Source organism: Rhineura floridana, chromosome 4 (assembly GCF_030035675.1).
Source record: "Rhineura floridana isolate rRhiFlo1 chromosome 4, rRhiFlo1.hap2, whole genome shotgun sequence".
Taxonomy (NCBI): Eukaryota; Metazoa; Chordata; class Lepidosauria; order Squamata; family Rhineuridae; genus Rhineura; species Rhineura floridana.
In genome coordinates, this window is record NC_084483.1 from 67844180 (window position 1) to 67858853 (window position 14674).

At 43.6% G+C, this 14674-nt stretch overlaps 1 protein-coding gene across 1 annotated transcript; it reads left to right on the forward strand.

Annotated features, from left to right (window-relative positions):
- The first annotated feature begins 8597 nt into the window (after positions 1–8597).
- Positions 8598–11326, forward strand: LOC133384347 (uncharacterized). Its single transcript, XM_061626255.1, has 2 exons — positions 8598–8605; positions 8947–11326. The coding sequence occupies exon 2, from the start codon at positions 8960–8962 to the stop codon at positions 11003–11005; it is 2046 nt and encodes a 681-aa protein (XP_061482239.1). The 5' UTR covers positions 8598–8605; positions 8947–8959; the 3' UTR covers positions 11006–11326.
- Positions 11327–14674: the final 3348 nt, after the last annotated feature.

The window sequence follows — 14674 nt, forward strand, 5'->3', positions numbered from 1 at the left end:
AAATTTATGGTATTGGGGGATCTCAACATTCATGCCGAGACCGCTTTGTCTGGGGCAGCTCAGGACTTCATGGCCTCCATGACAGCCATGGGGCTGTCTCAATTTGTTACTGGCCCTACGCATATTTCGGGGCACACTCTAGACTTAATTTTTGCTACTGGAGCAGGGGATGGTGATCTGGGAGTGAGGGATTTTACATCTATTCCTCTGTCATGGACAGATCATCGCCTATTGAGGTGTAGGCTCACAATGTTTTCTCCCCTCTGCAAGGGTGGAGGACCAATTAAGATGGTCCGTCCCCGGAGACTAATGAATCCTGAAGGTTTTCAGAAGGCTCTGGGGAGTTTTCCGGCTGATAAAACTGACGCTCCTGTCGAAACCCTGGTCAATCTGTGGAATATGGAAATGACCCGGGCAGTTGACACGATCGCCCCGGTGTGCCCTCTCCTCTGCAGAGCTCAATTGGCTCCGTGGTTTACCCCGGAGCTAAGAGTGATGAAGCAAGAAAGGAGACGGCTTGAGTGCAAATGGAGATGAACTCCCGATGGCTGTGGTCTTGCACTTGTGAAGGTCTCTACCAAGCTCTATGTGAAGGCGGTGAGGGCAGCGAAGAAGCAGTACTTTGCTGCCTCCATTCAGTCATCTTCTAACCGCCCAGCGGAACTTTATAAGGTTGTTTGGGGACTTTTACACTCTGGCCCTCAGAACGCAATAACACCATCAACAGCCCGCTGTAATAAGTTTGCAAGACACTTCCAAGATAAGATCACGAACATCCGCCGGGAGCATGTGGTCGCCCGCCAGCTCCAGGCTCTCTTGGATGAAACTGATTATCTGGATCCATGTCAATCGGGCTTTCGGCTGGGGTTTGGTACAGAAACAGCCTTGGTCGCCCTGTATGATGACCTCTGTCGGGAGAAAGACAGAGGGAGTGTAACTCTGTTGGTTCTCCTTGATCTCTCAGGGGCTTTTGATACCATCGACCATGGTATCCTTCTGGGACGTCTTGCGGACTTAGGAGTTGGAGGCACTGCTTGGCAGTGGCTGTGCTCCTACCTCAAGAATCGTCTCCAGAAGTTGGTGCTTGGGGAACATTACTCGAGTCCCTGGATACTCCAATATGGGGTCCCACAGGGTTCAGTTCTGTCCCCCATGCTCTTTAATATCTATATGAAGCTGCTGGGTGAGGTCATTAGGAGATTTGGAGTGCGTTTCCAGCAATATGCTGATGATACGCAGCTCTACTTCTCCTTTTCATCTTCTTCAGGTGAGGCTGTTAGTGTACTAAACCGCTGCCTGGCCGCGATAATGGACTGGATGAGAGCTAATAAACTGAGACTTAATCCTGACAAGACTGAGATGCTGTTGGTGGGGGGGCTCTCTGCCCAGATGGTTGATGTCCAACCTGCCCTAGATGGGGTTACACTCCCCCTAAAGGAGCAGGTCCGTAGTTTGGGGGTCTTATTAGATCCGGTCCTGTCACTGGAGGCTCAAGTAGCCTCGGTGGCACGAAGCGCGTTCTACCAGCTTCGGCTGGTAGCCCAACTACGAAACTATCTGGATAGGGAGAACCTCGCCACAGTTATCCATGCTCTGGTAACCTCTAGATTGGACTACTGTAACGCACTCTACGTAGGGTTACCTTTGAAGACGGTTCGGAAACTTCAGCTGGTGCAGAATGCTGCGGCCAGAGTTCTTACTGGGACTAAAAAATTTGATCATATAACACCTGTCCTGGCCCAGCTGCACTGGCTACCAATATGTTTCCGGGCCAGATTCAAAGTGTTGGTTCTTACCTATAAAGCCCTTAACGGCATCGGACCGCAATACCTGGCGGAACGCCTCTCCCGCTATGTACCTACCAAGTCGCTGCGCTCGACGTCGAAGGCCCTTCTCCGTGTCCCAACACATAGGGAGGCACGGAGAATGATGACTAGAGCTAGGGCCTTCTCAGTGGTGGCCCCCAAATTATGGAACGCCCTCCCTGATGAGATACGCCTGGCGCCATCTCTGTTATCTTTTCGGCGCCAGGTAAAGACCTACCTGTTTGCCCAGGCATTTTAAAAATTTTAAAACTTGAATTTAAATTTGAAAATTTTTTAATTATGTTTTATTGTGTATTGTATTTACATTCACTTGTATTTTAACCTGTTTTATTATGCTGTACACCGCCCTGGGAGCTTATCGCTATAGGGCGGTTTAAAAATGTAATAAAATAAATAAATAAAATAAATAAATAAGGAGATCCATGTAAAAAAGCAAGCTTTCACCCATAGAATCATAGAAAAGTAGAGTTGGAAGGGGCCTATAAGGCCATCAAGTCCAACCCCCTGCTCAATGAAGGAATCCAAATTAAAGCATACCTGACAGATGGCTGTCCAGCTGCCTCTTGAATGCCTCCTGTATTGGAGAGCCCACCACTTTCCTAGGGAAATGGTTCCATTGTTGTACCACTCTAACAGGACATTTTTCCTGACGTTCAGTTAAAATCTGGCTTCCTGCAACTTGAGCCCATTATTCCATATCCTGCACTCTGGGATGATCGAGAAGAGATCCTGGCCCTCCTCTGTGTGGCAACCTTTCAAGTACTTGAAGAGTGCTATCATATCTCTCTCGGTCTTCTCTTCTCAAGGCTAAACATACCCACTTCTTTCAGGAGCCGTTGGAATAAACTGGACATATGTAGCTATCTGTACTGCATCATTTTTCAACACACCTGGATGACCAGCCAAATGTACATCCTCCTGTGAAAGCCTTGAAAATAATGCAGAGTAGATAGACTGCACCTGCACATCTTAAGTTCAGTTTGCCACATTTCCACATCAGTTTACCATTTTTTTTAAAAAAGGTTTGTCATGAAAATTCCTCAGCGTTTTAGTGCATATGCACATTTTTGCATGCAATTTTGCATTCTAGACACTTTTTTGCAAGAAATTTTCTCTAATATAATGCATTTCTGCATGTATGCAGTCTATGTACTTTCTTCTAAGATACACATTTTGAGTTGGAGAACTGCATTGCAAAATTCAGAGAAGTGCAACATTTTGAAGGAATCATTTTGGTTTGGGTATTGTTGCAGAAAGTGTGAATTAGATAGATACACATTAAAATGTGAACCAAACAAATTCTTCCCTCATCCCTATCCCACCCTCCTTTAAATGGTAAGTTCCACTTATTGATCAGAGTCCTTTATAATGCAGGTGTACATTCCCTTGCAGTTAAAAGAAATTGGGCTTGGAGGGTGTATGCCTGAGGTCAATCCCCCCATTATCCTTCAAACTGTGAAGAAGCATGTGATGTCTGGGGCAGACCTATTCTTTGACCCAGGCCAGAATTTCAAAATGCCCAAGATTCATCACTGACCAGTCTACCCCAGGACTTACAGCAGACTGATAGTGTATGAGGGTTTCTGGGAAGAAGAAGAGGAGTCTGCAAGGAAAGAACCATAATATTAAGCTCTGTATGTCTTAAATCACATCCACACCATATATTTAAAACATTCTTATACACTTTAACAGTAATAGCTTCCCCAAAGAATCCTGGGAACTGTAGTTTGTTAAGGGTGCTGACCTAACAGATATACAATTCCCAGCCCTCTTAACAAACTAAAGGGCCCAGCATTCGCCACAACTATTAAAGTGGTATAAGCGTGTTTTAAAAGCAGAGTGTGGATGTGACATCTAGATTAATAGGGCACAATAGTTTATTTAACAAATGTGTAAACCATTTCATAGCATGAAGCCATCGAAGCAGTATACAAGACAGAAACAAAATAAAACACCAAACCACAAGCCCTAAACAATAAAATTATGTCAACAAATTCTAAGAATAATAAAACCATTTCTGCCAATGTGCAATTAATATTCCATAAATAACTGGGTCACACCTCAGGGAAGGCCTTCTTAACAAAAATAATTTCGTAGGCACCTAAACACCATGATACTGGGTGACTGTTTAATTTTGGCTGGTAATTGATTCCAGAAGGCTAGAGCTGGAATAGTTCCCCTCTCAAGGATCCTATGGGAAGTCTCCTATGAGAATCCTTCAGGAAAACAGTTTGAATGGTGCTTAAAGAATGTGAACCTGAGACTCTAAGATTCCTCACTAGGGTTGCCAGGTCTCCAGTTTTTACCAGAGCTTGGAAAATTACTTTTAAAAAGTAATAAATTACAGTTACAGTTACATGGCGCAAAAAAGTAGCAATTACCATTACAATTACAATTGCTCTGAAAGTAACTGATTACTTTACTTTTCCTCCAAAGTAATCACTACAATTACATTTCAGTTACTTAAAAAAAACACCTAAAAGGTGCTGGCCTTGGCTGCTGCACATCTAAGTAGCCTAAAACAACATTAAAAATAAACAAACACATACAGCGGTAGTAGAATAATTATTTTTATTCATAAGATAGCAATGGTGGTCTCTCTGCTGGTAAGTGAGGTGGGGAGGGAGGCTGAGGCCACTACAGTAGGGCCCCGCTTTACGGCGCTTTGCTTTACAGCGATTCGCTAATACAGCGGTCTCAATTAGACTCAATTAGACTAAAGCCCCACTCATACGGCACTTGTTCCGCTTTTACGGTGGTTTTCGGGCATTGTGTGCCATTCTATTCAATGGGTTCCACTTTACAGCGGTTTTCGCTTTACAGAGGGGGTATGGAACGTAACCCGCTGTATGAGTGGGGCCCTACTGTACTCAGATCTTTGCACGTCTAATCAAGTGCAACCCCCCCACTCAGCCAGTCGTCATAATCTCTCTCACTTAACCACCTCCCAGACCCTACCCTGCCACCAACTAAGGGACACTCACTCAAGCAAACATTTTCCCCTGAGATCCAAAAAAGTTAAAATATTGCAAATGCAGCACAGTAGCCAGAGAGGGTGGTGGAGGCCACTTTGTGTGCCAAGTGCAAACACAGTATTCACACACACGTGTGAGCATTGTCATCTTTCACCTCCACAGTTCTTTATTTCCATTCTGCTGTTGCCTCCTTCTCCTCCTTTATCCATGTTCTTGACCTCCGGATCCTTTTTCCTTCTACTCCATTCTTCACCACCACTATCCATTTTTTTAAATAATTGTTTTCTCCACTTCATCCTGTCTCACTCTCCGCCTCCTTCGTTGTCGCCTCCTACCCATCCACAGAGCATGAGGAAAGAGTGACACTGCACAGAAGCCCAGTTTGAGGCACATGATTTTCATCCACAAATCAGAGGAGCAGAAGACTTCACCTGCTCCCCCCCCAAGTAATGCCCAAAAGTAATTCTGGAAACGTTACAATTACTCCACAAAAGTAGTAAAATACTCCTAGTTCTATTACAATCAAAATGTAAAGGAATTACCCACTCGTTACTCAGAAAAGTAATGAATTACAAGTAATTCGTTACTTGTAACTAGTTACTTCCAAGCTCTGGTTTTTACCCAGAGACTCTGGAGTTTTGGGGTCCTCTTTGGGTCTCTGGGTGAGTCATCTCAATCTCCAGACTCTCAGCTTTCATTTTTTAAAAAATAAGTTCTTAGGGGGTCTAGTTCAAGAGATACCAAAATGTCAGCTGCCCCCCCCAATGTCTGTTAAATGGGCTCATAGCTGGCTGTGCTAACCCCGCCCTTTCAGGTTTGTGGCCAATAAGTGAAGTCAGGGTTGTGATTGACAAGGGATTTGTTGTTCTCCAAGCAATAGCTAGAACCCATTGCAAGTTCAGAAAACAGTTGCCTTTTCCTGCTTGTCTAAAAATCTCATACATTGAGTAAGTTTATAGCTTTCTGCAGTAGCAAAACCTGACCTGGTAGCAAATCAGCACCCACTGCAGATTTCAGAGCAGAGGTATTATGTGCTGACAGGGTCTCACTCATATCAGCAATTGTGCCACAGCATTTTGCAGTAACTGCAGCCCCTAGGTCTGGCTGTGGTTATTCGGATTTCTATGACCTTGGCTGACTGGTGGCCAGGATTTTTTAAGTTTTGTTTTTGATTAGGAATCCTGACTGGTTGTGGGATGCTGAGTTTTCTGCCTTACTCATAGGAATATTGTTGTGGCTGGTATGGTATTGCATTCAGGAAATCATCACTATATTTTTCTTTTTTTATTTGCATTTAATTTACCTTTAACCTCACTCCCTTACATCCATAGATGCAACAACAGTGGTTCCATGCCCTCAGCTCAACCCCTTTAAACCCACTGATGATGCACCTTTTAATTTGCATGATGGTTTGTTTCTTGCCCAATAGTGGTAAAAGAGCATTCACATACTGGGAAGTGTGGCTGCCATTGCTGTTGTTCCCAAGCTACTGCCTGTGAAGACAGACCAAACCATGTGTGTTTTCTTCCTGTCAGTTATTAGTCACTGGAATTGGGTTGGCTGTCAAAGTGAGTTTATAGCAGCTCACAGGGTGGGCAGGAAAGGGTAGAGAATCTTCTTACTCTTACTCATTTCTTAAACCTGTTTCTGCAGTGAAGGGTCAAGTCTGTAAAGAAGTTAGGAGCAGTCACATTAAAAGGCAGGAGCAGGGAATACCAGGCAGGGGGTTGCCAACCCTGCTTAGATATGGATATATTTGCAGAGGATCCCTAGTCAAGCTTTACCAGGCTTCAGGGGCATCCATCTTTACTCCAGAGTACTCCCATCTAGCATCTCCACAACACTAGGCTCCTTTCTTCCTACAGTGGCCTTCTGAAGACTGGCCTGGCCTGAGAGCACTTAAACCCTTCTTGCCAGAAGCAAGTAGGCTAGATCAAATGTTCCTTACCCAGCCTCCATCTTTTAGCTAAGATTTCTATCTTAATTTCCAATCACAGAAATGTTTTTGTTTGAATTGTATACTCTAAGCTACTGTGGTTGATTCTTAATGACATCACTAGGGTCTGCCCCTGAAATCTCATGGTTTGGGATGCTTCTGACCCAGGGTTGCCAGGTTCATGGCCTGAGACTGATCCTGTATCTTTAGGAGAAGAGAAAGTCAACCAAGTGCAGGTGTTCTTGCAACAGTGTAATGAGAAAAACCACAAGGTGGAATTCTCCCTTCCCCCTGCACAACTTTTAAAGATACAGAAGACCTCTTGGAGGCTGGGCCTGGCAAGAAAACCTGCACTTGGCTGAATTTTCTCTTCTCTTAAAAATACAGGATCATTCTCAGGCCCTAAGCCTGGCAACCCTATTTAAACCCAAACTCGGAAAACCAACCCTTTAGAGGCTTAGATATATTTATTTAATTAGTTAGTTTATTTAGTTTATATTATTTTTGTTCTTTTGGGAGTTTTCTTCTGTCAGTATACTCTGTTTTCTTTCTGAATGCCATTTCACTGTCATTCTGTTAAAAAATATGAAAAACCTTTAAAATAAAGAGTATTTTTTAAAAAAAGTAAACTCAGGGGAGAGTCTCCAAAAACAACCACAAGCAGAGGCCATTTCTGTCATCCTCTTAAGTTTGTTCTCTCCTCCCTTTCTGCAGCTAGGTGGTCAACATGATATCTTCATACTAAAATACGTGAAATGTAATGTGATGTTTTTACCTTAAAGCTGGGTTGGCTTGTCCTCAGCTTCCTGCTTTTTAAATTTATATTTGAGCTGGCCTCTTGCTGTTTTTAGCAGATCTGGGTTCTTTTTGAAGAAGGCTAGAAACTCTGCACGGATCATGTTAATGTTCAGTTTTACCTGCAGCTCAGCCTTCACAATGCTATCTCTAAGTTTGTTTGTGTCTTTGGTCCGCAGTTGTGTTATTAAACTGAAAATTCTCCCACAGTAGGCATTACACACAAGAACGGAAAGTGTGAGAGACCAGTTTCTTCATTTGGCTGCCACTATCTTCTGGCATTTGCCTGAAAACCTCCACCCATATCTGATCTGTGTTCTGCTCCTTGGAGACAATCTCTTCCATTATTTGCTGTATAACACAGTAGTCATTATACAGTTTGTCAGTGTTCATCTCAATGTGGAGTGCTGTAGCAAGAGTCTGTAAATTTGCCCATTTCACATCATTATGAAATGACAGCAGACATTTGTTTTTAAAAAAGTGATTTCAACATCATACCATTTCTCCAGATATTCAATGCACCAAGTCAATGTCTTATAGGCTTACTCTCTGAATTTTCTGTTGTCAGCTGGAGACACATTGTCCAAAATGACTTGGGCTGATCTTCCATAGAATTTGTCCTCTCTTCTTCTCTTCAGTTTTGAATGGAAGCCTTCCATGACACCATGGAGTTCTGTGGAGCTGACATTGTTACATTCAAGTATCTTCACAGCATCTTGAAAGATTACCATCAGATTGTGCAAACAGTAAACATAACAAAGAGGGAGAAATTTGTGTTCTTCCTCACTGAAAGCTGCCCATACAATGTTCACACATTCTTCTTCCTTCTCTGAAAAATGTATGCCCTCAATGAAGGCCAACATTATTGTTAAATAGTGGGGAGAAGTGACAGCCACTTTATTAGTAGTTGTTGAAGTACATCTTTGTGTTACATTTCTACAAAGTCAAAAAAGGACAAAAGTGACTCTTCCTTCTTGGCCAAGAAGCTAAACTCACTGTATACCTTGAGGATAAGTGTTTCTACATCAAAACTCATTCCCACCATCGAACTTCCGGTTCCGGCATAGTACAGGGTGAGTTGCTGACTTTCCCTGCTCTTGTTTGTTTTTTGTTTTAATATATAACTCAGGTCTTTTAACCTTTTAACTCACTCACTCCCTCACCATAGTGTCTATTAGCACTGACCTTGTCAGTGATTTATTCTGGTGAGGATGTTTTAATTAAAGTTTTGCTAGTATCTTAACTCCCGGCCCCAGCCAAGAGGAAACCCCCACACATCCTTACTTGTACACCGGACAGAAGAACACAGTGCTGTCTAAATACTCAGTTTCGGTGTGTGTTTTTATAAAAAATAAACTGGAACATTTTACAACTTTTATAGATTATAATTATCCGCATAAATGGTTTTGACTAGGAAGGCTCGGAGAATGTTAGACATCAGCTCGCCACCTAAAGATATATCTTCCTGGAACAACAGGCAGAGAAAGAAGATGGCCTTGAGCCCCTCGCTCTCCTCTGAGAATGATGTTAGAGAAAACCAGCAAAAGATCACCCGGGTCCTTTCAAACAGCCAGCAGGACGACCTGCCTATACAAACTTTTTTGGCAACTCCAACGCCCAGTGATTGGTCTTTTACAACTAAAGACCTCATACACTGGAAAGAGGATTCGTCCTCAACCCCGAACCTGGCTTCTGAAATAGCGAGGGTAGAGATTGAGGAACTGGAAAGAGCTTTACAACTCCCTCTTGACGCAGGAGTTCTGGAGAATGAGAGCTCTCTCATGGAAAGTGGCAGATCTACGGAGCCAAGAAAATCTGAGGAGAGGCCGAAGAGACACGTCACTAATATTCATAAGACATTAGAACTACAAAACTGTGGAACACAAGCAAGTGTGATAGATTGTAATCAGCATTCCCCTACATTTGAGGGTGTGTGTAAGTTGGCTGCTGAGTTAGTTCACATAAAAGCCTTTCTTGCTGAATGTAATCAGCTTTTAATGACCCTCGTGGAGTTTCACTTAAAATCATCTGTTCAATCCCAGAGGGAAGCCTCGGCCTCTGTATGGGTGATCCCTTCAGTAAAAGCTCCTTCAGAAGTTGCCCCCTTAGTCCCACCTTCTTTTACCAGTGAGGCTACTAAGAAGGAAAAGAAAAAGAAAAAGGTTCCACCCAAGGCAAAAAAAACTAAGAATTTGAAAAACTTAAAGACAATAAGAGGCAATAAGATGAACTTTCAGAAATTATTTGCACTTTTGGGTCAACCTCAGCCACAGGCTAAGAGTAAAGAGGATGTCCCCACCCAAGAAATTTTAAAGAAGGACTCTCCGACACAGCTAGAGGTCGTTATATCAAAGATGGATTTTTCTGCCCTGGCCATGCTGCAACAAAAAGAATCAGCAAGGGGCCAAGAAAGAGATTTCAGTGGAGAGGTAGCGGAACATGAGGACCTATCTATGGAGGCTTTACCTATTGACCAGCCAGACCCATTATATCCTTACAAGTGGAAGTTAGTTTGGGTCCAACGTAAGATTGTCCTCGAAAACTTCCCCAAGCCACCTGGCCTATTGTCCCAACTTGATCGGAAACTACATTTATTGGAGTTTTTATCATTCTGCGTCCCAATTTCCCTCCAAATGAGGGACATAATAGAGGTGGAATATCTATATTTTAACGGAATTAATGCACGAGCAGTAGTTTCCTTCTCTTCGACGAAGCTGCCCAAAGACCTTCTCTATTTTAAACAGACTTTAATAAGGCAAGGTGTTGTCATTCGCCGATATTTTGAAAACAAAGCATCACCTCACCTTTTGATTCCTCGAAAGATGCAACGTGACCCCCCCTCGCAAGCTTCAAAACCAAATTCAAAGAGCTTGAGTGTTCAGCCCGCATTGGATCCTGCTGAACTTTACATCTCAGGTGATAAAGACATTCCACAAGTAACTGACAGTTTATTGGCCTCAGCCTTACAAGGCGTGCAACAGCCGACCATTTGGCCTTTCGATCCCCTTGACGAGGATGAAAAGGCCTTGCTACATTCGTTTTCCTCCCTCCCATCCAGAGGCAGACTGGAGATCTTATCCAGATTGGATCAAATGAAGCTCCACCTCGAGAATATCCATCTGCAGTCATCTATGCCTCTATCCTCATCGGGTGGGGAAAAAAATGGAAAGGGGTACAAACCTTCCCCCTTTACCAATGGCCGCCCAGAAGCAGGATCCAGTTTGGGGGAAAGTGGCCAAGCTGGGTGTAACTTTTGCCCGGCAGGGTCTGTGGAAACTACCCCTCCCCCTTTTTTAAAGAGAGTGCAGGTCAACTCTATTTCTCCAGATGCCTGGCAAAAGATGAGGCATTTAGAGGAAGGCGAATTGGGCAACTTCCCCCCTCCAGCTGTGCCCCAGGTGGAGAGACGTCACCCTGTTCCTATATCCATCAAGGCGAAGGCATTAAGCTCTGCAAAGCTGGCTGAGCCATGAGGAAGAATGGACGAGGGAGTGGAGGGATCCCTGTGCGCTGCTGGAACAAACTTGGGGGAATGTGGTACACCGAGCCAGAAACCCCCAACTTCCCATATTAAGGCGAATGGTTGCATCTACTTTCCTGAGGATGATGACATCACCGCGTCCCAAGATTGACTTCTTTCAATTCTTTCTTGGAACATAATGGGATGGGACAATAAATTTTACGGCACAGAATGGGTATCTTATTTGCAAAAATATAAGATCATTTGCCTCCAGGAAACATGGGTGTCCTCTGAGAAAGTTCCGTTCCTCCAAGGATATCGAGCTTTTTCCAGCCCTGCAATTAAATATCGTTCTACAGGTTGAGCCAGTGGCGGCCTTTGTACATTTATTTCTGTTGATCTTCTTATAGAAGCGGAGGTTATGTCCCTTGGCTGTCCTCAATATATGCAAGCTGTTAGACTGGAGGATAATCATTTTGGCCCACTTATTTGCATTAATGTTTACTTTCCTCCAGCTATAGCTAGATCTGTGATAGTGGACTCCATTTGGGACCAATTGTCTGATACATTGACGGAAGTGGGGCACCTATTTCCCGGTACAAATATAATCTTATGTGGTGATTTTAATGCTAGATTGGGAACTAGCAGCTCCTTGGTTGAGGCCTCTTCGAATCAGGGCCCATGTTTTGTACCACAGTTGGATGCCAGGGTCTCTCAGGATACGCAGTCCAACAAACAGGGACGTAGGTTAGCCGAGATAATCAATTTGCTCCACCTGGAGTCCCTTCATGGCTTCCAGCTGGAGCATATACTTATTTGGAGCCATGGAGCATATACTTATTTGACCAATAGAGGATCTAGCGTGATTGACTATATATTTGTTTCGGGGGCTTTATTTTCAGAGGTACTAAGTTTCGATGTAGGCAATAGGGTTGAAAGTGATCACTTTCCTCTTTTGCTATTTCTTAAGATCCCCCATTCTCTTTTACCCTCTCACCGGTTTATCCATGAGGGTCACCTGCCAACAGAAAGAAGAATCTGCTGGTCTCCAACCACATATTCAATATCACAATTATTGGTTAGTGCTCCCCTCCAATTATGTCGGCAAAACTTTATAACAGGGAAGGGAGAACCCCTAACTCAATATCAAGACATTATCAATGCTCTGAGACCCTGGTTAACCCAGTCTCCTTTACAGGGACCTATCACTCATCGGGCCAAGAGTTGGTTTGATAAAGAGTGCAAACAGGCCAGGAAATACCTAATGAATTATGCCAGGAGGGCTATTAGAGACCCACTAAATTTTTCCTGGGAGAACTTAATAGTTTTAAGATCAAACTATAAGGCTCTGCTTAAACATAAAAATGAGTCCTTTGTTAGAACTGGCTGGCAATCTCTGTCACAAGCAGTCAAGGATAAAAACGACAGACGATTTTGGGAGCTGGTTGCCGGAGGGTCTCGCTCTAATTTCCCCCTGACCCCATGTCTGATCCCTGCAAGAGTGTGGTACGATCACTTTGCTGAAAGCCATCAAACTCAGCAGTTAGCCCGAGAGCCCCATCTCCCGCGAAGTGAGCCCTCGTCTCCATTTTGGCCTCCACTCACACCCAGCCACATTAAAGAACTTATTGCCTCCCTTAGTTCTGGGAAGGCACCTGGTGAGGACATGCTGCCCCCTGAAATTTTTATAAACTTTCCCGATTGGTGGGCACTGGTCCTCGCCAGATTGTTTACCAAAATAAACAATACGGGCGTGCTCCCCAATGGGTGGAACCAAAGTATTATTGTTCCAATTTATAAAAAGGGGGAGCGGCAAGATCCAAATAATTATCACACTATCAGCCTGCTGGATATTGGAGCCAAACTTTACGCCAAATTTCTTTTGCAGAAACTGGAGGACTGGGAGGAGGAAAATCAAATTATCTTTCCAGAACAAGCAGGGTTCAGAAAAGGCCAAAGCACAATAGATCATTGCGCCACTCTTTCCTTTATAGCCAGACAATCAATTAGCGGCCCAACTAAACATCTATACACAGCATTTGTTGATTTGGCAGCTGCCTTTGATTCTGTAGATAGAGCTAGGCTCTGGGAGAAACTGGCCAAATCTAATATGGATAGACGCCTATTGCTTTTGCTACAGGCACTATATACCGATAACTCTGCTAGAGTTAGGGTGGGTATTAAAGGCTCCCTAACAGACCCTTTCTCAGTCACAGCAGGAGTAAAACAGGGCTGTCTTTTGGCCCCTTTTTTATTTAATTTTTATCTAAATGATATTGTCAAAGCGATTTCAGGCCCAGATCTCTTTCCCCCCTCATTGGGTGCTAGGAAAGTAGCGCTACTCCTCTACGTGGATGATATGATTTTATTATCTCTCACCCGCGTTGGACTGAGACGGGGCCTGACAAGACTGGCCAGCTATTGTGATTCCAAAAATCTTCGAGTAAATTGTGCCAAAACCAAGATTATGGTTTTCAGCAAAAGGTCTCCTATCCATAAATGGTCACTCAATGGTCAGTCAATTGAACAATGTAGGACCTTCAAATATCTAGGTGTCCATTTTACCGACTCCCTCTCTTGGAAGAAGCACATTGAATTTACAAAAACGGCCGCCTTGAGAACGTGTGGTTCAATACTCACCTTTTCTCGTTTAGTGGGGGGTAATTTGATCACCCCGGCATTGAAAATCTACCAGAGTAGGGTACTTGCACAGATACTGTATGGGGCCCCGGTTTGGGGATGGGAGGACTCATATTTAGATATATTAGAGTCAATTCAAAATAATTTTTTAAAAAAACTCCTATTCTTACCATCAAGCACCCCGGCAGCCCTTTTAAGATCAGAGGTAGGCTTTCCTTCCATTAGAGCCAGAATTCATCTGGCCCTACTAAACTACTGGAGGGCCAGCTCACATCCTTCCTCTTCCAAGTCAACCCTAAAAATAGGCGTTGAAACCGCTTTGCTGGACAAGTTTTGGTCTTCTCAACTGGCTAAGATCTGTCAGTTATACCATATTCCTCAACAGATTCTATTAGACCAAACCAGCAAGTTAAGCCTCAAGGAGGCCATTTTTCATCATAGTGCTTGGCTTGATAGACTGACAATAATGAATTCTAAGTTCCCCAAGTGGTATGGCCTTTTCAAATATGATCATTGCAAAGCAAACTATCTGGACCAGATCTCAGTTTTGAAATTACGACAGGCATTTACAGCTCTCAGGTTCCAGACAATGCCAACTGCATCTTTGTCTGGCCGATATAATAGCATTCCATGGACCCAGCGGTTATGTATCTGTGGAGCCCCCAAGGTGGAAGACCTTTCTCATTATTTGTTAAAATGTCCACTTTACAAACACCCTTGGGCCAAATTTCTGGATGGGCTTTTGCCTTGTGGGGGCCCAGAGCAGTTAATTCCTTCTATTGTGTTTCTTCTGTCAGATACTGACCCGGAGATTTCGTACCACATGGCTCTCTTTGCCCTAGCGACCTCGAAGCTTCAGGTAAAGTATCTAGCCGACAAGCAGTCGGCCTGGCAGCTGCTGTTATGTACATGTTTTAATCCCTGCTTTTGGTGGGTAATGATAGCGCGTTTTGTATTTATAAATTTGTATAAATTTTATGCTTATTTAAATTGCCTTCTGTACTGGCATCTCCTGCTAAGGCCTATGGCCAGGCAGTAAACA

Excerpts from the sequence above, each read along its gene's own strand:
- LOC133384347 (XM_061626255.1), top strand. The coding sequence starts at position 8,960 with ATGTTAGACATCAGCTCGCCACCTAAAGATATATCTTCCTGGAACAAC.